Source organism: Cervus canadensis, chromosome 2 (assembly GCF_019320065.1).
Source record: "Cervus canadensis isolate Bull #8, Minnesota chromosome 2, ASM1932006v1, whole genome shotgun sequence".
NCBI classification, from domain to species: domain Eukaryota; kingdom Metazoa; phylum Chordata; class Mammalia; order Artiodactyla; family Cervidae; genus Cervus; species Cervus canadensis.
Window position 1 is genome coordinate 32,125,117 of NC_057387.1, and position 23,001 is coordinate 32,148,117.

General features: G+C 52.0%; 1 protein-coding gene across 2 annotated transcripts in view; it reads right to left on the reverse strand.

Moving 5' to 3' along the window:
* Positions 1–22,774, reverse strand: part of SLC6A17 (solute carrier family 6 member 17) — a 54,403-nt gene extending 31,629 nt beyond the window's left edge. The window contains exons 1-3 of one of the 2 annotated variants that reach the window (XM_043460382.1): positions 22,361–22,774; positions 6,386–6,759; positions 1,315–1,472 (exon numbers count right to left, since the gene is read on the reverse strand). In XM_043460382.1, the coding sequence (XP_043316317.1) occupies positions 1,315–1,472; positions 6,386–6,671 (444 nt within the window). In that variant the 5' untranslated portion in view covers positions 6,672–6,759; positions 22,361–22,774. Of the gene's footprint in view, positions 1–1,314; positions 1,473–6,385; positions 6,760–22,052; positions 22,236–22,360 lie in introns of those variants that run through there. The other variant, XM_043460383.1, reaches the window with a different exon arrangement.
* Positions 22,775–23,001: the final 227 nt, after the last annotated feature.

Here is a 23,001-nt window from a genome sequence, read left to right on the forward strand (position 1 = left end):
CTGCCACAGTAAATGGCCCCAGACAGCTGTGCTTATTGAGGTTTTGTAGATGCTTCTTATTGGCTCCCCATGTCCTTCCTTCTCTCAGGATGCTGCTTTCTCTTTGGTACTGTCAGAAGCCTGCCTCTAGAAAGACACGACTTCTCATTTTTTGGAACATGATAACCAACCTTGATAGAACTGTATTTAAAACAGAAGCACATGGATTCTGACTGAGGGTCAAAGGGGTTTCCTTTGAAAGCAATGCTTCTACATGTAGAGATTTTCTGCATCCACTTAGGGTGCAGAGACCCCTGCCTATAGCCAGAGACCCCCTCTCTCTCCAGGGGCCTGGCTATCTGATGTATGTGACACTGCTGGGCAGTGTGAGGGCTGAGAGACCCTGGCTTCATCAATTTTGTCTGAGCCCTGGTATGCATGAGCAGACACTCCTATAACATACCTTACATGTGTGGGAATATAGCGGCAGAGATACCCACTGCCTTTACTGGAATACTTACAGTCCAAGGAGGAGACCCCACTCACACTCATGCACATACACAAGGCCAGCCCCAGCGGAGGGCGCTGTATTCGGTCGTGTCAACCTGTGCAGAGGTGATCTCTCCCAGTCTCTGCCTGAGGCAGGTTTGGGCTGGCCCTGTTGCCAGGCCAGACAGATCCTTCCAGAGGCAGATTCCAGTTTTTATCCCTGGTGTGAGCATGGCACCTGCAGGCTTTGCTCTTAAGGGAGGCTCGGTTTCCCCACCTGGAGAGCTAAGCAGGGCCTCATCTGCAGCCCCGTGGATCAGCCTGGAGCCCTCATGGAGCGTCCCCGTCCAGGCCAGTGGGGTCTCCCCATCCCCCACTGTCCCAAAGCCACACCCCTCCTGGGTCAGCCACAGGCCCCTGAGGCCTTCTTCAGCTCTGCTCATGCGCACAGCAAACTGGAAAGGAGACACCATACCCCAAGGCTGCCTTTTCTCACTTAGCCAAATAAAATACCCTCTAACCCAGGAGAAAGGACGGGCCTCCCTCACAGAGTGCTGATGGGCTGGTAAGCAGAGCGGGTATCTGGGATGGTTCACGTGTCCCCAGAGAACTCTGGCTGAGATGTCCCAGGCCTTTCCTCCTTCATAATAATCCCAAATATTACATCATTCAGGCAGTGGTGCCCACTTCCAGTTTAGGAAGTATGTGGTCCTGAGACCACAGTACTCAGGATGAGGGTCTCCCTCACTGCCCTTCACCCCTCCCAGGACTCTGGGCTGTAAGCCCTGTGCCCCAGAGCAGCCCCTCTGCCTCCCGGCCTGTGCCCGCCACCGGCCCCCAACTCACTATGCAGCTGGAGAAGCCGATGCCGCCCAGGCGGGGGCACACGTAGTGCCACACGCCGATGCTGCCGCGGCGGATCCTCTGGCCCACGGCCAGCTCCAGGAAGAAGAGCGGGATCCCAATGATGATCAGCAGCACCAGGTAGGGCACCAGGTAGGCACCTGGGGAGGAGGGAGGGATGTGGGAGGACGTCTGGAGCACGGCAGCCAGGTCAGGGAGGCGTGGCAGCCAGGTCCTACAGCCTCAGCCACATCTCCAATCATCCTCAAACTGCCCCAGGCCCTGTGCTCCTCCTCCAGGAACGCTCTGGCTTACACATGCAACTTACCACACACTGGCTGCCCAGACCTCCTTCTCCCCCTTGGCTCCACTGACCCAAAACACAAAGGGAGGAGCCAGATGGATGTCAACGCCTAATATCCACAAGGCTGGACTCAGAGGCAGACATCCCTACCTCCTGACGCATTCTGTGGACACCTGTTCACACCCGCTCCCCCCCACAGAGGAGCAGCCCCCACTCACTGGCCCCTCAGAGGCACAGACCCTGGGGCACCGTCCTCCCCAAGTCTGGGGGACCAGATGCTGACACAGCAGACTGGACAGCTCCAGGGAAGCAACGCTTGGAAGCTCTCCAGGGACACAGGGTCTGACAAGCATCGCCATTAATCTACAGCTAATTGGGAGGAACGGAAGAGAAATTAGCAGTTTAGGAAAGCATAGCCAGGAGGATCATAAAGGATAGAATGGATCTCGCTAAAGATTCCAGACAATAAATTTAGCTCGCTGTCTCAGGTCTCACTGCAGACACAATCTCGATTCCAAGTGACAGGGCATTTAGCAGAGGAATTAAAACCATGTCTGGACACAGACAATTGACCCCGGTGGAGAGCTGTGCCAACAACCCAGTCCTGCGAGCGGTGCTATTGGCACAGCCCTGCCTGTCTGTTAAAGGTGTCTCCAGTGCCCAACATCCCCAGACAATCCCCTGCAAGCTGGGAGCCTCCAGAAGACCCCCCAGCCACACTGCTCTGTTCCCCATAATGCAACATCCCAACATGTGTAATAAACCCAGGAGTCAGGCACCTCTGGGGCCCATGACTCGGCACTTGGCAACAGCTCATCGTTAGCTATTCTGTACCAGGGTGTGCAGTGGGGCTATCTGGGCCTCAGAAGGCACCGACAGTATCCCAGGAGAGCTGGTGGGACCCTGGGGTTCACCTGAGCACTGTCAGCACGTGCACACACATCACACACGATCAACTGAGCATATACATGCTGAGGGAGGGGCGTGGGTCCAATGGAGCTAGTCAGAAAAGGCGCCCAGGGGAGCAACCCCCCGCAACTTATATAAGAGCATCTAATTCATGCAACACACACGTGCACATGGTCACATGAACGCATCAATTTAACTTGTCACTAACGAGCCTCTGCATCCTGTTATAAAAGGAGAGGGGCCTGAAGGACCCCTGGTTCTGTCTTGTAACCCAGCTCTATCTCGTGGTCTCCAGCTCTGGGAAACGGAAGAGGAGAGGAGTGATCTGAAGGACAGCACAGGGACACAGGCTCCCTGGTTTTGTATTTCACCCACGAGTCCTCAGGTCGGGGAAGATGTGCAGGGAGACAGGTCTCAAGGGTCAGAGAAGTAGGACAGCATCTTCTGTGGATGCTTTTCTCCTCTTCCCAAGGAACTAAGGAGAGTCTCCAGGTAATTGCTGTCCAAAGACAGGTCCTGCTGCAAAGACTTGGCCCCCACCAGCCACCACTCAGGCCCCAGGACTCTGACTGACTGGAAGTTTCTTCAACACACTGAGGTCTAGCTAACAGGGCTCAGGGGACTGCAGGCTGGATGAGCAGCATTCTGCCTGGGTTCATCACAGGTGCTTTTTCCATATCAACTCTTATTTATTAAAATCATTTGGACATGCACCCTCCTCTACCTTAGAAAATACAACTGGGGACACATCAGAATTTACTTTGATGGTTCAGTGGTTTTTGGGGCCTCAGGTCATCAGTCTAAACAGCTGGAAGCACTGTTCAGGGAGTTATAAAATTTAGCAGAACATGGCTACAGAGAGTTAGATTCTGGGATCTCTGAGGCTTCCTGGATCTCTAGCATGTCTTGCTATTAATAGCAAACCCCAAGGTGGGCTTTGAAAGACCACCTTGATCTCAGCCTGTTGAGATGCATGCTGAGTGAGGGTTGAGATCCAGACCCTTAAGTCAGACCTTCTGGGCTCAAGTCCTGGTTCCACCGCTTACTGGCTCTGTGACTTTGGGCAAATTGCTTGATCCCTCTGTGCCACTGTTTTCTTATCTATGTAAAGAGGATGAAAATATTAAGTAGAATCATATGAAATTGCTGATATTTGATCCTTTTTTACTTACGAAGATGCCCAGTTCATACACTTCAACTGTACATCTATTGCACAGGGCTTCCATGAGGATTAAATGAGTGACTTACCCAGAGTAAGCACTTGATGACCATTTGCCTACTTCTCATAAAAATAAAGAGGAAAACAAGCAAACTGCGAGGATGAAGAATAAAGAAACTGTCAACATCTGGTGGAGCTAAGCGGAGTTTTGGAGTTTCCATCCAAAATTAAGCAGTTCTCACTGGATCACTCAGGGCTCAAAACCAGAGTTTTGACTCTCAGACCAACCATCTCCTGTGACAATCTGCCTCCTTCCAAAACACATTTAAGATGACTAAAATGTTTACGATGACTATAAAAACCAGTAAAATGTAGGAGTTAAAGGTAGAGATAAAGAGGGATTCCAGGAATTAGAAAGGATGGGAAATGAAGGTAGGAGCATGGAATGGGGAGTATCAGAGTCCTGAGACCTGAAAATGCTTTTCTTTTGGGGGTTGTTCGTGATGTCTAGTGCCATGGCAACGGTCTGGTGACACTGGGAACTAAAGACTTTGGCAAGAATGCTCCCTGGGGGCAGGGGGGTGGTGGAATGTGTGGCGGGGAGGACTCTGTGATTCAGCACTGAGTGCTCAGGCAGACTGATTATCTCAGCCATGGAGGATATGGCTGGAGGCTGCCAGCCGAAGCCCCTAATGCAACGCGCCCTCTGAAGTCATTTTGGGTACTCTGAGCTTTTAACATCTCACAGCACTTGAGGGAATCACACACTTCCCTTTGTATCTTTGCTTTGGGCAGGCCTTATATCAACTCAGTGACTTGGGCCTAGCCATTGCCATATAGGGGCTTTCCTGGTAGCTCAGTTGGTAAAGAATCTGTGTGCAATGCAGGAGACTCTGGTTTGATTCTTGGATCAGGAAGATCCCCTGGAGAAGGGATAGGCTACCCACTACAGTATTCTTGGGCTTCCCTGGTGGCTCAGACCGTAAAGAATTCTCCTGCAATGTGGGAGACCTTGGTTTGATCCCTGGGTTGGGAAGATCCCCTGGAGGAGGGCAGGGCAACCCACTCCAGTGTTCTTGCCTGGAGAATCCCCATGGACAGAGGAGCCTGGTGGGCTACAGTCTACGGGGTCACAAAGAGTCGGACACGACTGAGCGACTAAGCACAGCACATGGCATACCACACAGATTGAAAGCTCTGATCGGCAGCTATTTATTGGGTGAGTAAAAATAAAGATCTTCAAAGCAAGGAGCGTACAGAGGGAAGAGACTGTGCCCTGGTGGCAAGATGGAGGTTTCTGGCCATAAGTCAGGTGGGTATTCTCACTCCCTGCCCTTCAACAGAACCGGCAAAGTAGGAGAAATCTCCAGCCAGGCTCTGACTTCTGGACCAGGGAGAGCATCCCAGAGGGGAGGGAGGGACTCTGAATAGGGCTGCATCTCTGCGGGAGCCCACAGGGCAGATCCATGGGGCAGGGAGGGAAGGGACAGGGCTAAAAAGCCTATAGAGCTGGGGCCACACCTTCAGGCTGGAGCGTGGCAGTCCCAGGGCATAGGGACCCAGGGGCAAGAAAGTTTTTTGCTGGCTCCATCACTTTCCCATGACCAGAGGTCTGAGCTTGGAATTGTCAAAGTCCACTGGGTATTTTTTTTTTGCTTATTTTTGGTTCATTTTCCCCTGGTTTCAAAGCAAATTGCCTTTGGAACATTCCAGGCTACCTCAGAGGTGCTAGGGGATAAGGCCTGGGGGCTTCAACCCACCCCAGGAGCTAGAATAGTGAGTATAAATGGTCTGATACCAGGGGCAAGATCTTCTGGGGGAAATGAATCCCCCTCTGGAGGGGCAGCCCGAGGGCCCCTCCAACCTGTCAGGCAGCAGGTGTAGTGATTAAGGGTTCAGGCTCTGGGGCAAAGCTGTCCAGGTTTGAATCCTGACTTTATCACCAGCTGTGTGACCTTGAACAAGTGATCTAACCTCTCGTTGCCTCAAGTAACAGCCTCTAATATGAGGATGATAATAACTTTTCCTCACATAGGTTTTTGGGGACAATATGATGGTTGAACCATATGAAATTGGTGCTTTGGCTGTTCCAAGATGCAGTTTCATGCGTTTCAGCCTAATATCCAGGGAGAGCTTATGATAGTGCCTGGCATGTATAAGCATTTAATAATAATGGCCAACAGCTGCCCATTACTGTGTGTCAGATATGTGCTTAGACGCTTCTGTTGTGTCCAACTCTCTGCAATGCTATAGACTGTAGCCCACCAGGCTCCTCCTGTCATGGGATTCTCCAGGCAAGAATACTGGAGTGAATTGCCATGCCCTCCTCCAGGGGATCTTTCTGATCCAGGAATTGAACTCACGTCCCTTATGTCTCCTGCATTGGCAGGTGGATTCTTTACCACTAGCACCCCCTAAGAAGCCTCATCAGATATAGTGGTAAGCATTCTATTAATAAATATAACTGGCTCCCCTGGGACTTGAATCCAGGCTGTCCAGGGCCAGAGCCCACATTTTCTCCTCAGGCTTGCAGCCTCTTGAGAGCTGTTAGCCATTCCTGGGGAAGAGTCTCAGTTCTCACTCTGGAGTCCTGAGTACCAGCCTACAAGGGCCCTGGTTCTACCTCATAGACGGGTGTTTCTTTTCTCCCCTCAGCCCAGCCCACATGCAAGGCACTCCGGGACAGCAGGGCTGCCCCTTACCTCCTCCGTTTTTCTGGCACAGGTAAGGGAACCTCCAGATGTTGCCAAGACCCACAGAGAAGCCAATCTGGGCCAGGATGTACTGCAGCTTGCTGTTCCAGGCTGGCCGGTCCTCCGCGTCCAGCTCCTCCTCCGCCGCCTTCTGCTTACCGCCTGCCTCGCCGGCCACGTTCAGGACACTCTGCTTGTAGTCCACGGGCTCCTCCAGGGCCAGCAGGTCGGCCACCGACTCTGTGACGTGCTCATTGCTCTGCTCGCGCTGGGTCACCTTGCTGTTCTTCGGCATTGGGCCCCCTGGATGGCGCAGCCCTGCTTCCCAGCACGTGGAGAAGGTGGGACTCAGCTGCTGTCAGCTCCTTCTCATCCAGGGACCTCTGAAACCAAAAGATCAGGAGAGGGTTTGCTGACCACACCAGAGAGGTGGGGAGCCCAAGTGGACACAACCCAATCGACTCCCTGTCACACACTCAGAAGCTGGTCAGGGGCCTTGAACTTCAAGCTTGCCTTCTTCCCCAGCGAGGGCCACTGAAGACCTCAAGGTCTACACCCTCAGTTTCCCCATGGCCCTTCTCAGCTGAGCATCATCAGAAAGGCAAGCCTGATGGAAGGGATAACACCATACACCAAACCCAAATAAAGGGTCATCCATCACAACACGGCCACCTTTCACCATCATAGATCCTAGAATGTTCAAGAACATTTGGAGGGCTCCACTGCCTTCCCCTCCTAGGGCAGCACAAGATGTAGCCAAGTCCTAGCCCTCTTGTGTTCTATTTAGTCAAACCACCTAGTGAACCCAGAGAAACCGGCACCTTCATTCCAAGTGCAGTTGGGGGCCAGTGGCATCAACATGCTTGTCAGTAACACAGACTCTCAGCCCCAGCCCAGACCTACTGAATAATATATTTCTACAGAAACTCCAAGTGATTCAGAGGGGCATTCATGTTTGCAAAAAAGAAAAAAATGGCTAACGCTCTTACATGGGACCCCTGGACACCAGCATTCCCTAGGCAAGAGCACTGACCAGGCTCAGCTAAAGATTCTGGCAGCAGAGACCTAGAGATGCTTGCTCAGTGCCAACAAATCCTGGGTCATCGCTCAGCAGTGACATTATCTGAAGGCCACTGCAGCCAAGAGCCAGTTCTCCATCCTTCTGTGACAGTTTTACAGCAGATAATGTCTGCACAACGCGGGCGGGGGAGGCAAAACTCTCCCCTGCTCCTGCCATTCCCCATCCATCTTTCCTGCTTTCCCTTAAACAAATAGAGCACCAAGGAAACGAGTCCTTTGAAGGATCCCAACACTCTGCTTGTATCAAAGCACCTCCTCGTTAAGGGAAGGTTGGAGGATTTAAAATTAAACCACGTACACCCTGGCCGGCAGTTGCCTTGCATCTTTCTAGGGATGTAAATCATCCTGTTCTGTCCTTACTCCACTAAGCGAAGGAGCTGCCTCTGTTCCCCTTGCATGTGCCATCTCAACACTCGGGCAAGAGCTCTGTGTGGCCAAAGGGTACACACCTGCCCCTCCTGCTGGCCTTGACCCAGACCTCCTGGCTGACTCCACCCAACACCTGACCTGAGAGGAGACCTGGCCAGCCAAATCCTATTATACACATAACGAAGCTAGGAGACCTGGCAGATGGGGACAGCTGTTCTCCCTGGCCTGTGGGGTTAGCCAGCCCTCCCCAGGCCAGGTTTTGGATCACACGAGCAAGTGACATCTTCTTGTCCTCTTCATCTAAGGGGGACAGTGATTCTTTAGTGACTGTCCCCTTCTACTCTAGGCATAGTCAGGGTCTTGGGACAGAGTCAGACTGCCTGAAAGACCTCAGAATTCCCTATAAGAAACACAGCTCTCCGTTGGGACTCTGTTTCACAGTGGGTCAGCTGAATACTCCATCATGGCCTGGAGGGTGCCCCAGGGTGGGATTGTATGTCTGTGGACGCTCCAGCCCTCAGCCTCCCCCCAAGCTGCTATGGTGCCTGTGCTACAGAAGCGAATGGTGCCCCTAGGAATTGTGCCAGGGGGAGGCCTGTGTTCTTGCCTAGGCTGCCAGGAGAAGCCCCCCAACCTCCCCAGTCATCAGGTCCTGGTCCCCAGGCCCTCAAATGGAGAACAAAACCTAAGGCACGCATGATGGCAGCTTGTCCAACTAGTCTGTCATCCCTCAGCTACGTTAGTTTTATAAAAAGCTAGAGATGGGGAGGAGGGTCAGTAGGTCCCTCCTGTGAGCACAGTCACCAGGGCTCCTGAACTCGGAGCCTCCCTGCAGGTACTCAGCCTGCAGCAGCATTAGATCAGAACAATCTGGAATGCGTTAGATATGACGTACTGTTCATCTTGTCACAACTGGAGAAGACAGGGATTCCTGCAAGTCAGCAGAATTTACCTTGAGGCTGGCCAATTCGACAACACATTTCCCCATAAATAGATTAGTGAGTGGCAGCTCTGGTCACCAGCACAAGAAGAGCGGGAGGGAAGAAGTCACCATTGTAAACTGAGAGGGCTCAAGGACAAAACTGGCACATTCTAATAAATCCAGAGAAGGGTACCCACAACAGCATCACGGAAACCACAGGCATCAGCTCAATATGAGCTTCTTCCTTCTTCCCAGGACATCACTGATGTGCATGAGCATCCTGCACCACAGGATGGGGCCCGGGGCCCTCTGGGCCATCTGCAAAGTGCTGCTGCAAACTTGCAAGCTGAGACACTGGCCGGGCTGCCATCAGGACTGGAACCTTCTGCACCCGTGAATCTGCTCGTATTAACAGGAGTCCAATGTTCAGAATACTAAAGTTTGAGGGATCCTAGGAACACTCTCATTTTATATGTGAGGAAACTGAGGCCCAGAGAGAGGGAAATAATTGCCCAAAGCCACTGAGTCAGACCCAGCAGGGGGTGGAACACAGGAAGAAGACAGTATCTTCTTTGGGGGCTTTGAAGTCAGAAAGGCCTGGATTTGAGAGCTCATTTCATTCATTCATTCATTTACTCACTCACTCATTTCACTGAGTTGACAAATATGTACTGAGTGCCTTCTCCTGGTGGCTTAGACAGCGAAGAATCTGCCTGCAATGCGGAAGACCTGAGTTCAGTCCCTGGGTTGGAAAGATCTCCTGGAGAAGGGAATGTCTACCCACTCCAGTATTCTTGCCTGGAAAATTCCATGGACAGGGGAGCCTGGTGGGCTACAGTCTATGGGGTCACAAAGAGTTGGACACAACTGATCGATTAACACTTTCACTTTCTCTGTAGCAGGTTCTGTTCTAAGTGTGAGGGATACAGCAGCAAACAAAATAATCCAGAGCTTCCTTTTGTGGAGGTTCTGTTTCTGGCGGACAGGCCAGACATTCAAAGAAATAAACATACAAAATAACCAATGGTGATTTCTACTATAATGACAAATAACATGGGATGGAGATTGAGGTGGCTGGCAAGCTGGAGGGCTGCAATGTTCCGATCTGGAAAGGCACCCCTGAGGAGGGTACACTGGAGAAGAGGCACTCAGAAAATGTGTGTCAAGTGCCTGAGTGAGTGAATGAAGCGCCTGTCTGACTTCAAAGCCCCTGCCCTCCACCCCCGACCTCCGCCACCTCTCACCTCCACCCCTCTACGCCCCCACTCCGCCAACTGTAAAGACATTGGCTGGTGCCCTGAGAGAGGTGGGCAGCCACCTCGCTTGAATTATGCAAGTGTCAGGCCCCTCCTGGGTGAAAAGGTTCTATCTGAAGACAGCTCCTGCCTCCCAGGGAGGGCTGCGTGAAGATTTCATGAGCAGATGTACGCTGAGTGCCTGGCATGGGGCTTGGTGCTAGGAAGGACCCAAAGGGTGGAGGCCGCAATCTGGAATTCTGGTTTTGTTTGTCTTTATTCATTTAAAATGAATTCATTTAAAAATATGTAAGTCCCTCTATTTATATTTCGTTACATAAATGCCCTGTTTCTCCTCAGGAAAAGCCAAAATGAGTTTGCGGGTGGAGTGGGGTAGAGGGCGGAGAGCGTTGTGAAACACCAGCAGCGCAGAGATGTCCTCTTTTGCTAGCGAGACGTAGCAGCACCCTAAAGCTGGTGGGGCAGCACCCTGCGAGGTCCAGGTCCACCCATCTGGCCCCAGGGTCAAAGGGAAGCAGGTAAGGGCCATACAGGGCCAGGCCCCAGGCCTGAAGATCAGCAATGTTATTACTGATAAAAAAAAAAAAAGCATGGCCTCACAGTAAAGCCTGGCAATATTATGAATAGAACTATAGCTCATATTTGGAATAGTTTGAAATCATTTAAAAACATGTCTTACACAGTCCATGGGCACAGTGTGAGATGGTGATTCTGCCCGAAGCCAAACTGCCTGGGTTCGAATCTTAGCTTCGCTCCTCACCAGCCACCAGCTGGCCGGGTTCTTCCCCTCCCTGAGCTGATTTCCTCAGTGCCAGTGAAGAGAGCATGACCACCGGGTAACCTCAAGGGGAGAACAGGTTGTACAGGTCTCAGGAGGGGGCCCGACCCCCAGCAAGTGCTCACAGATGTCACCTCTTCTTATCATCTCACTGGCTTCACAGCCCGGCCTGAGAAGTGCAGTGAACAGCTGTGCCCCCAGGCGGGACAGGGCACGGCCAACATCACACACCTGCCAGCACCCAGGTCTCCTCACTCCTGGGCTCTCTCCATGTCTAAAGGGGAGGCAGCAGCAGTGACTTCAAATAACCTGCCCTCTCCACAGCCCTCCAGTTCCCTGAAGCCTGGAGACCCTGTGCCGGAAAAGGTGAGCTTTCAGCCCAGGGCCCGGGAATCCAACGTGTACTCAGCGACCCTGAAGCACGGCTGGGGACAAGCACCAGAATCAGAGAAGATCCAGGCAGGTAGATTCCTCTCTGCCCTGCCTTTGCTGCCCGTGGAGCCAGAGGTGATCCAGGCAATGGGAGGCCCATTCGGTGCTGGTCTTGCTTGACCAACCACCAGCCAACTGTGCAAAGTGGCACCATCAACCCGACCTCTCTGGATCTTGCTTTCCCTGTGTGTGCAATGGGTAGGTCTGGATGGTCTCTGAGGCCCTTTCAGCTCTGCATATATCCAGGGAGTGGCCCTCCTGCACATGCATGTGAGCAAGGTGTGAACTGCCCCAGCACAGACACTGCAGGTCCTTGCGCTTGTCCGTTAGGCCACCCTCTTCCGGACGAGAGCTCACTGGGGCACTGTGATGATGATTTGACTGCCAGCCGTCTGTTCTCGGGTTACCCCCCGTAGTAAATGGGGTGGGTTGTAAAGGTGCTTTCCCAAGAGGCACATCAGAGGACGCAGTGCCATGGTACACCCCGGAAGGATGCCTCAACTACTTAAAACACAATGCAGAGAGGCTCGAATGCCGAGAAAGCCCTCGGTTGCCAGATCTGTCACTTAGCAACAGATGCAGCTTACAGCTCAGAATAGCACATGTGAGAGAAGCAGGACGGGAGAGTGAACTGTGAATCTTCTTAAAAAGAGAAAAAAATAGTGTGACTAGGAGGCAGACAGGTAAAAATATCTCAGGGCCAGAGGGCTGATGGTTCCACAACCACCTTTCAAGCACAGCTTTCAAGTCACTCACTCATTACCGCCAGGGCGGGGGGCGGGGGGTGGCTGCTCACCCTGCAACCAAGGCCAAGCCAGGGGCTTCTCCACCCCACAGGAGCGGGGAGCGGGGGAAGGGGGACCCTCTGAGCACCTGCCTCCTGAGGTCAGTAAGGTGGTACCTGGTAACTCAAAGGACAAACTCAAAGGAGTCGGTTTCCACGTAAGACTCCCCGGTGAACTAAGTGGACAAGCTGCTATCTTGGGGAAAGAGGAGCCAAGGGGACCACAGACCCCGAGGACTGACTTCACTGAAGCCCTGGGGGTGCTCAGTGTTGCTGCCTTGGGTGGGCGGGTACTCTGGAGAGTGTTATAAGTCTGTAAATGCAAACCTCTATCACAGGGCTTCCAGGTGGCTCAGCGGCAAAGAATCCGCCTACAATACAGGAGACCTGGGTTAGACCTCTGGGTCGGGAAGATCCCCTATAGAAGGAAATGTATTCCACTCCAGTATTCTTGCCTGAAAACTCCCATGAACAGAGAAGCCTGGAGGACTGCAGTCCATGGGGTCACAAAGAGTTGGACATGACTTAGCTACTAAACCACCACCACACCACAGGGAAGCCGTGGGCCCCCAGAAGAGACGAGCAGTGGAGAACGCCCAGCTCCCTGGGCCATACAGCCAAGTCCAGCTCAGGACCAAGCAGTGCTGAGAAGGAAGTAAGGTCAGGTCCCTTCCTCTCAGGGAACTTAATAGCTTCCCGATTTCCAGGTGACAAGCCGTGGTGGCCCACACACTTTTTCTAATTACCTCAGCGCCTCTGGGCTTCCACTGAGCCCCATACAGATCAGACTGTTAGAGACCCAAGTTGTCCACCGAATTATTTTTAACTATCTTATTGGAACCTCTGGCAGTCAGCTGGTACAAACTGCTCCTGGCAGGCCCTGGCCTGGGGTGGCCGCTCATCTTGGGTTTTCTCGCCCAGGAGGCACAGCCAGGCGCCAGCACATTCCTGGCCTCTCCCTCCTCCAGCCTCCATCCCCACATCGCCCAGTCCTGTCAGTGGGTTCAGCTCTGTCCTCTCCCACCCTCGTGCTCTAAGTCAGGCCTTCTCCCCGTGGAAGGCCAGCACCAGGCGTCCAGCTCACGTCTCCTCCAGGCCGTCGGAGGAGATACCATGTCTCCCCACGCCCACGGCCATCGCACCGCCGTGGCAGCTCCTCCTGTGGGCCCCCTTCCACCTCCCTGGCCCTGGCTCCCCTCTCCTCCCCAGCCCACCTACCACTCCTCATCCTCTGCCTCCTCGACCTTCTCAGTCTTTGAAGGTCCAGCTCAAGGCCCAGCAATGACGGGACGCCTTCCACAGTTATCTAGCAAGAAAGAACATCCCCTTCTCTCCCTTCCTCAGCACATTTCTTGTAAGACTATTCGCTGCTTTTACCATCTGGCTTTTCAGTATAACTAGTTATTTAAGGCCTGATTTCTTTCCGAACCACAAGGCTCCCTGAGGGCAGGACCCAAGATGGATCAGCCCTGTGCTCCTCCCCACTGCCCCACACCCAGCAGGGCCTGGCACACAGGACAAGGCATGGTATTCACAGATGCTCCGAGGTCTCTGCCTGCCCACCCTCCAAGAGCAACGTGCTTCCCTGCTTCCTATGTTAAAATCGGAACTTCGGCCTTCTCCTTTGAAACAAAGATGTGACTGTGAAAAGCTAACAGCTCTGAGCAGAGACATGGTAAACCTACCAGAAGTCGTCTGCCCAGCCAGGGGCTCTAATCTGGTGCAGCCCTGCAGCACATGTGGGGAGGACCCTAGGCCTTGGAAGACAGATTTCTAGCCCTGACTCATTTGGAAAACAGGGAACAGCTCTTACCTACCAACTGCATCTGGTTATCATATGGATAGAAGGAGAAAGAGAAAGAAAAGCTTCCTGAAACATCAAGTCAACAGAACAGCCACTTCTGACTCCATTTCACAGATTTTCCAGCTTTGTGCTGTGGTCCCCAGTCCTTATCCCAGCTAACTGCATCTTTGCTTCTCCAAGGCCAAATTCTGGTGACCAACTACTACATGTGCTCAATAAATATGATATGAATGAAGTGAGTGAGTGAATCAATGAACTGATGTATTTTGAACTCCTCAAATTTTCTAGAATCTGATATTACTTCTCAGCTTCAAATTTTCCCATCTTCTGACATGATACTCTGATCCCAGGAGCATGTGACACCCCAAGCATCTTTTGAAACTAACATAAACTAAGAAGTCTGGCCATCGCTCAAAGACATTTTGCCTTTCATATAGGAGCCACGATCTGTGCCTCCGTGTCTCCACTTTGCAGGCAGGATTCATCCACACCACAGAGAAGAAATCGCTGGATGGCATGGTCTTGGCGTGGAGCCTTCCAGAGGCTGGCAGACCATTCCAAGCAACACACGGGCAAAGGAGCCAGTGGAATTTTCTACATCTCGTCTCACCTTCCTGTTGCATTTACTGAGCGTGCTCGCTGCAGTTGGTATTTTGTTTTCTTAGTCAAGGAGGAAGGAAAGCAGGAAAAGGGGCAGATGGTCCATGGGGGCGGGGGGGGGACTGGCACTGGAAAATATGGGAGAGGCCAGTGCCAACGAAAGCTTTTGGTTCAGTTCTACCAAGTCAAGTGAGGGGGAATGCACGCCCAGTGAGTGTGCAAGCAAGAGCAGCACTAGGGCTGCCCCACAGACCCCTGAGCCTCCCACTAGAGTTAGGTGCTGAGGGCAAAGTGGACTGTGGTGATAATGACAGTTTCAACAGCAGCACACGGACTCTTCTGATGATCCCAGTGGCTGAGACTCCATGCTTCCAATGCAGGGGGCCCAGGCTGGATCCCTGGACAGGGAACTAGATCTCATATGCCACAACTAATGATCCTGACCGCCACAACTAAAACCCAGTGCAACCATATAAATAAATAAATAGTTTTTAAAAGACCAGCAGCACACAGGCTATCCTTCTTGAGAGCTAACTATCCATAGCAGCCATTGTGTTGAACAGACAGTATTTCCTTTAACCCCACCAAAAGCTGTATGAGGCTGGTGCCACTCTTATCCCCATTTTACAGATGAAGAAGTAGAGGTTCAGAGGGGATACATTACCTGTATTTCATTGAACTTAAGACTTTTTGGTGCTGGTACTTTCTTGAGCTTACCAGAAAGGGTCCATGGAAGGTTTTCACCCAACTAGGTCACCACTCCACTTGACCAACAGCCCATCTGAGACATTGTTGACTGCACATTCTGATTTTAAGATGTGACACTGGGCAAAATTACACATCTTGGGATTGATGAAATATAGCACACAGTCAAAAAGTGGAGGCCCGGAGTCCCAACCACCAATATAAGGTGACTCCAGAATCTCTCAGCCACCACACTGTTCCGGGAAGATCATGGGATTTGGAGTCAGGGAAACCTGGGCCTGAGTCCTGCAGCCACTTGCAAGTTGTGAGTCTTTGGGAAGGTTTACAGCCTCTTTTGGCTTCAGCTTCTGGACCTGAAAAGATGGGGATGAGGCTCTGACCTCGTGGGACTGTCATGAGGATAAAATGAAATGACACAGGGAGCACACCATAAACGCCATCAGCTGCCCCTCCAAATGATAACACAGGGGAAACGGGCTCAACCAGGAACAGAGGCCCTTTCACCCATGTGCCTGCAACGTCCGGGAACCAGCATGGAACAAGCACATGGTTACCTGAGGACTTGTGGGGCTAGTGGGGGATGCAGGTGTTTGGAGCTCCAACTTATTTCCACTTCTCTCTTGAAATGAAGGAGAATGGAGCCCAGAGACTCTCATGAACTAGAGATACTACTGAAATATGGGATTCAAAAACTTCTCTATATTTGCCCTCCTTGTCCTTTATTCCCTTCAACAGATATTTACTGAACAGTAACTGAGCATCAGGCCCTGTCCTAGTACAGCAGAGAACAGAGAAAACAATGTCCCTGCTCTGGGGGATTTAGAGGACAAATAAAAATCATATATAAGAATAAGTAATATCACATGAAAGTGAAAAGTGAAAGTCGTTCAGTCGTATCCAACTCTTTGCAACCCCATGGACTATATAGTCCATGGAATTTTCCAGGTCAGAATATTGGAGTGGGTTGCCATGTCCTCCTCCAGGGTATCTTCCCAATCCAGGGACTGAACCCAGGTCTCCCGCATTGCAGGTGGATTCTTTACCAGCGAAGCCACCAGGGAAGCCCAAGAATACTGGAGTGGGTAGTCTAACCCTTCTCCAGCAGATCTTCCCAACCCAGGAATCAAACCAGGGTCCCCTGCATTGTAGGCAGATTCTTTACCAGCCGAGTTACCAGGGAATATCATATATATAGGCATAAACAATATCCAGAGTGATATCAAATAAATATATACAGGGGATAGAGTGAGGTAGGGATGCTATAATGTATAGGGGGTATTGGAAAGCAACTCTGCTAAAGACCTGATCATGTGAGAGCATAAGCCAGGATATCCTGGGGAAGCAATCATGGCAGAGGGAACAGAAAGTGCAAAGGTCCTAAGGCAGGAGCCACACAGGCCCTGTGCGTAGAGCATCCTAGGCCAGGGTAGAGTGGGATATGCTGAGACAGGAGAGTAGCTGGCAGCCTGAGCAGGCAGGACCCGTCAGCCGTGAGGAGTTTGGGTCTTCTCGAACAGAAGACTGTTTTTAAAGGGAAGGATTAGAGTACAAGTTAGAAAGCATGTGGATTAGGAGTTTGGGATTAGCAGATGCAAACTATTACCTATAGAATACATAAATGACAAGGCTCTACTGTACAGCACGGGGAACTATACTCAGCAACCTGTGATAAACCATAGTGGAAAAGAATATGAAAAAGTATGTATATGTATGTATAACTGAATCACATTGCAAACCAGCAGAAATTAATACAGCACTGTACATCAACTAAATAAATTTTAAAAAGAAAAAGCAGGTAGGTTAGAGATGGTGGTGACCTGGGCCAGGCTGTTGGATAAGGTTGAGATTTTAAAGAGAAGAAAACAGAGAACCAGGGTACTGAAATGTACACAGGACCCGAAGAGAAGACCCATGAGACTGTCCTGATTTAGAAAAAAAAATTATTTTTTAAACCAGTTTTGAAAAGAAAAAGTCAGGAGTGACAAGCGAAAGCCTGATTCCCTGCTTTTCTTACCCGTGGGAGGCCCACAGTGGCAACAGATGGGTCCTTACAACCTCTGCCCTAATCCTCTGACCTGGATTTTCTTACAGCCACTATTTCCTCTCGTTCCAGAGACAGAAGGAATCACGGGTGTCCAATTACCTGAGTTACCCACTAGACTGCCGAAGAGCACTTGAAAGAATAGTGATCAGAAATCCTTAATTACAGTCCCAACATGATGTCTCTTTCCTGAGGACCAGAAATGTTTGTGTCTCTTTCCCTACCAGCCTTCAGCACGGCTTTGTGGAGGGGTGGGCAGAAAGGCACCCCCATCAGGAGCAAGCCGGCAGCCACCTGAGATCACAGTGGAAGGAGCACATGTTTGAAGACCTACTGTCCTTCCATATGTTATTTATCCCCAAAACAACTTGGGGTAAGATGGAATACCCGTTTTACAGATGAAGAAGCCTAAGCTAAGGAAAGATAACTACCGTATACTAGATTACTGCCGTGTACTAGATTACCCAGCCAAGAAACGGAGGAGACAGAATCCAAACTGTGGTCCACCTCACTCAGTATCCGTACTCTTCCATTCTTTGGTGCTTTCCAATCTTCCACACGTGATGACACACAAGAAGAGAATACTGCCATGGCACATTGGGTAAACGGAGGAGGCTACTCCATCCTAGGCCATTCAAGGCTCTTCCAGGGGATGAAGGTGTCATTATCTCTGGGCCACATGCCACCCATCTGGGGCCCTGGCTAGGAAGTTCTCCAATGCACTGTGCCACACTGCAAAGCACACATATGAATCTCATTCAGCAAGTCAACAATGGAACAAGTCCATCTACCATCATTCCTCCTGGAGGTCAGGAACTTCCTCGCTTGGTCAGGTCCGTTCCCAAAGCTTACTGTCTCTGGCCTGACGCTTGCCCCATCCTCACTCCACAAGTGGCCTCAGAGCAAAAGCGTTTTCTGTCTCAGCTCCCAAGTTGGGGACTCAGGCTGCCCAAGCCTCATCTGACACAGGATTGTTCTCTAACAAAACATACTGGTTTTAAACATGAGAATAATTTGGTACAGTAATGCATCTTGCACCTGAGCTCACGTTCTCACATGTGAATTTTCTGTGCACAATTAATATCTAACTATTTTTTTAATAACTGAATTTATCCAGAGATGGACCATATCTTAATTTTTAAAATTACTCATGGGGGATGGGAGAGGGAATTACCCAAAGACTGTATCTCCTCAAAATGGCTGTCTATGGAGCAAGGGCTTCCAAGAAGACCTCTTTGTCCCCTGGGTGTGCTTACCTTTCAACAATCCACTCTTACTTTCAGAAACTTCCCCACCATGAACAAAGGGGGCCTGAAGATACGAGGCAGTCTAGGAGAGTAGAGACCTATTCTTCCAGGTGATTTCTCAGAGAGAGAAGAGATGGAGAAGCAGAAGCAGAGACCAAGTTTCCCAGAACAGTCAAGGACGCATGCGGTGGAGCCCCAAGGGTGAGGAGCACAGGCTCCAAGGGACGGGACCAGGAAGCAAGCAGCATCCCTCTGGGCAGCCCTTGCCACCACTGCTGCCAATGACCTTGGAGGGTTAGCAGTTTCACTCTGGGGTCTGAGACCTCACTAGAAATTGCTGCAGGTCCCTGGCACACACTCTCCAGTAGAGAAACCTGATACATCAGAGCCCACCACTGACTGGCTGTTCTTGGTACTGCAGAAGCAAAAACCCTCAGGCATCCTCACATTTGCTCTGACTCTTCCTTCACTGCTCCTAGAACCAACCCCAGACTGGGACAGACTTTACAGGAATGAGGTCAGGGTGGCAGAGATCAGGAAGAGAAAGATGGACAGGACAGTAAAGCATGAAGATGGAGCCTGAGATGTTCTTCTGGATTCCAACCAACCTGGGACCACATACTGTATTCCGCCTTAGAAACTGGGGTATGTTCATTCTCTACCAATTTCCCATTAGCGGAGGCTCATGTCCTCCTTCTCAGAGCAACAGCTTAAAGAAATAAACTCACAGGTTTAGACAACCTCATTTGGGTAAATGCCTATGTTGTCAGCAAAAATTTATTAAGAACTTATTATGGATTCACATCACATAGACATCAAGAACATGAAGTCTGGAATCTAACAGACCTGAGTGCAAATTCTCAGGTTGTCACCCACTACCGTGTGACCTTGAGCAAATTATTTAACCTCTCTGAATTCAAGTCCCACATCTGTAAATTGCTGAGAGCAATAATATGCCTCCTGGGACTCTAATGAAGGTTAAATGAGATAGTATATGAATGAAGCATTTAGCACAGTGCAGAAGTCTCAATAAAAACTTAGATATTTTCACTGTGTGCTAAACACCCAGCACCCAGCCCTCCTAAAAACAAGCCAAGCAGGCATTTCCCCACAGATGACCATCCCACCTGCGATCACTACCACAGAGCTACCCGTGGTCCTGTGCTTCTGACCTCTGGAAGTCAGAGGGGATACCAGACTGGGGAAGGCTGATGTAAAAGGAATCTATAATAACAGAATTTTTCCCTATCCTAGTGCTCCAGAAATTTTGTTGTAAGGATTTCTTGCAGCCCAGCCTGAGAGCGAGCAATAACTCAGACCTGGTTTAGGAAAAAACCAAAATCCATCTTCCTTTTAAACTGTTCTGTTGCTTATCTTAGCAGCTTTGAAGGGATTAATGATGAATCGTCCTGCTGCAGCAAATCTGGACAGGAAGGAGCACGAGGAGAAGGAAGCTGTACAGACAGAAAGAACTTGCTTCTTAGGATTCCTCTCCTCTCCTCTCTGTATTTATTGTATCATCCTTGGAATTTGCTCCCAGATCCAACTGGGAGGGCAGTGATTCCAGGGTGCATGTACCACTCACTCGCATGAGCATGCGCACATGTGCACACACACACACACACACTCACATACATGAATTTCCTTCCAGTGGCAGACTAGAGTTCCTTGAGTCAGCATGGCTTCTTTCTTGCTGTCCTGGGGGGGTGCCCTTAATTTCTTTGCTCTTGAGGTGCACACATCTTAGCTCAGCACCCAGCGGCCCCAGCACAGCTCTGCCCACCCCCTACCCATCCCCCCACCCGACTCCACGTTCCATAGCCCTGCTCTTACTCAGGCTTCCCCACTCAAGATCTCCCAGGGGACACTTGAGGGTTGGAAATAGGTCAGTTTGAAGCTGCACTGTAGGTCCTTCTCAACCACATGGAAAGCCCTGCCACTTTCATTTGTTTTCACACTCCCTCTCATACCAAGAAACAAGGACAGGAAGAGAAAGACTCACTTCTGATTAAGATCCATGAGGAAAGGGGTGCGGAACTAACATTTAATGAGCATCTGCTAGGTGTCTAGCACTGGGCTTAAAAATAAGCCTGCAGAAAAGGTACTACTGGCATCCCTGCTCTACAATGGAGGACATCGAGCCTCAGGATGTAAGGGACTTGCCCAAGGTCACCCCACACTGGCACACGGCAGAGCACTGGACCCAGTTCTCACTGAAATCACAGGGTCTCCTCCCCCCACACCCCAACCCTCTCCTCCAATCTCCCCTCTCCCAACACGGCCCTGCTCACCTTTCCCATGGGCTCACAGCTCCAGGACACTTGCCCAGTAGCCAGATCTCTGCTTAGCTCACTCCGGAGACTTGCTCACCTTTGGTCAGTGATGTCAAAACACTGGAAGCTCGGGTCCTTGCCACTCACAAGTCCCAGTAAAGAGCTTCATTCAACTCACAAATAGCTGACACAAACTCTGCATGTGACTCAGGCCAAACACTCACTCCAATCAGGCTGGTGGGCACAATCTGCCTTCTGCACTGAGTCACCCTCCAGGCTGAGCTGCAAGGATTTGCTCACCACCTACTTAGCCACAGCTGCTCCATTAGAGAAAAAGCCAGCAGAGAAGCCGAGCCTCTGATGGTCCCCATGGATGGGCCACGGCCAAGGACAAGTAGGTATGACCTCAAAGCTCTTCCTGCCCAGGTCCACCTCAGCCGATCATGCGATAATGCCAGCACAGCATGAGACACAAGAAGCCCTCTGTTAACCTCCACTCACTATGACCTTGTTCTTCAGACATCAGTCCAATACAGCATAACTAAAATTTTGGTTGAATTGGGGGCAGGGGGAGCATTTCAGGATTTTTTTAGTTCCTGAAAGTTCCCGTTAACAGGGGCAGTGCCCTCAAAACAAACTTCTTTCTCTACACCCCTGACCTATCTCCCCCACCCAACCCCACCTGCCTCGTGTTCACAGTTGAACTGCCCCAAAGGTAGCTCCAGCTAGAAATGTCTTAATCTAAACGGTCCGATAAAAATTTTCTCAAAGAACCAAAGAAGAAAGGAAACCATTTTTTTTTTTTTTTTAAACTCTCCATGACAGCGACTGGATTCCGTAAGGTGAGTGGCCTCGGGATTTCTGAACATTTGCAGCCCTGACGGGGCTGTTTGAGCCTTAAAAGGAAAGAGCAGGAGGCCGCGCCCCTGCGGGAGCGATCCTCCCTGGAGCACTACCAGAATCGCGCATCGCGGGAGAGCGCGGTGTGCACAGGTATAAACGTGCAGAGGCCTCGCTCCCGAGGCAGCGCCCCCTCCAGACCTGCACCCCGCGCACCTACGTCCGCATCTCCGCCATTCCGTTCCCAGACGCGCTTCCCTGGAGGGAGCATGGGTTCTCCGCTATCTAGCTTCGAGTTCAGCCAGGACCAGCCCCAAGACTGGGAATTAAATATTTATCTCAGGCGCGAGCGCTCTGCTTCTCTTGACAATGTTACTGTCAAGGTCATGGGCCTGAAGCCGAGTGGCTGGGGCTGGGGTCCCCAGCCGCGCAGGAGACTCCCGGTGAGAACTGCACCCTAGGCGCGCAGCTCTAGGCGGCGGTTCTTGCCGGGCCTCCTCCCCGGTCCTCCGGGTGCGCTTGCCTCTGCAGCTCTGCCCGATTACCTCAGGAGTTCTTCGGCCCTCCTGAGCCCGGGAAGGTGAAGCTGGGTGTCCAACCCGTAAGCCGGGTGTCCAACCCGTGAGCCGGGCGCAGGGCACCCGCGAAGCGCCCGAGGAGCGCGGGCCCCAAGGTTCCGTCGCCAGGCAACGGCGGATCAAGTGGCTGGGGCCCTTGCAGGGCCAGGCGGATACCCGGGCAGCGCCGCCTCGCACCTCAGTCCTTCGGCCTCCCGGGCTGGGGCGGGGCCGGAACAGCTGAAGTTGCGGCGGCTGGTCCCATAAAGCCAGGCGGGGCGCGGCCGGCGACTCACCTGTCCCGCGTGGGTCGTAGCGCGGTCTCGGCTCCTGCACTCCGACCGAGCAGCTTCGGTCCCCGACGGGTGGCGGGCGCACAGCCCCTCCCACGAGCAGTCCGAGTGTGGCGGCGACGGGCCCCGGCCGGGGCTGGGAGGAGACCCGCAGCCGCGCACGGGCGCACGCGACTCGGATCGCTCCTCGCTCCCTCCCTCGCCGCCGGTCCCGGCCGGTCTCCCGCCCGCGGCGTGTTCGGGCCTCGGGGGAGCGGTCCGGGAACCCAGGTACCGCTGCGGAGGGAGCGCGTGAGGCTGCAGGCGCCGGAGCCCAGGACCACCCTCCCTGCACTCGGGCCGCGCCGGCTCTGCGGAGCGGAACGGAGCGGGGCGGAGCGCAGCGCTGCGCGCACTGTTCCCTCGCTTTGCGAAAGGCCACCCTGACGGCGGGGCGCCGTGACGCAGGCTTGACTCACGCGCGGCCCCGCGTCAATGCGAGGTTCTGGGGCCTCTGATGGCAGACGTAGGCGGAGTGGGCCAGGAGAGGGAGGGGTCTGCCTGGGAGCAGCCTCTTGAAGCCCCCGGCCAAGGAACCCAGACCCTGGAGAAGCAGTACCAGATTCTGCCCTAAAAGAGGAATGCGACCCCCATGGCCAAGGCCC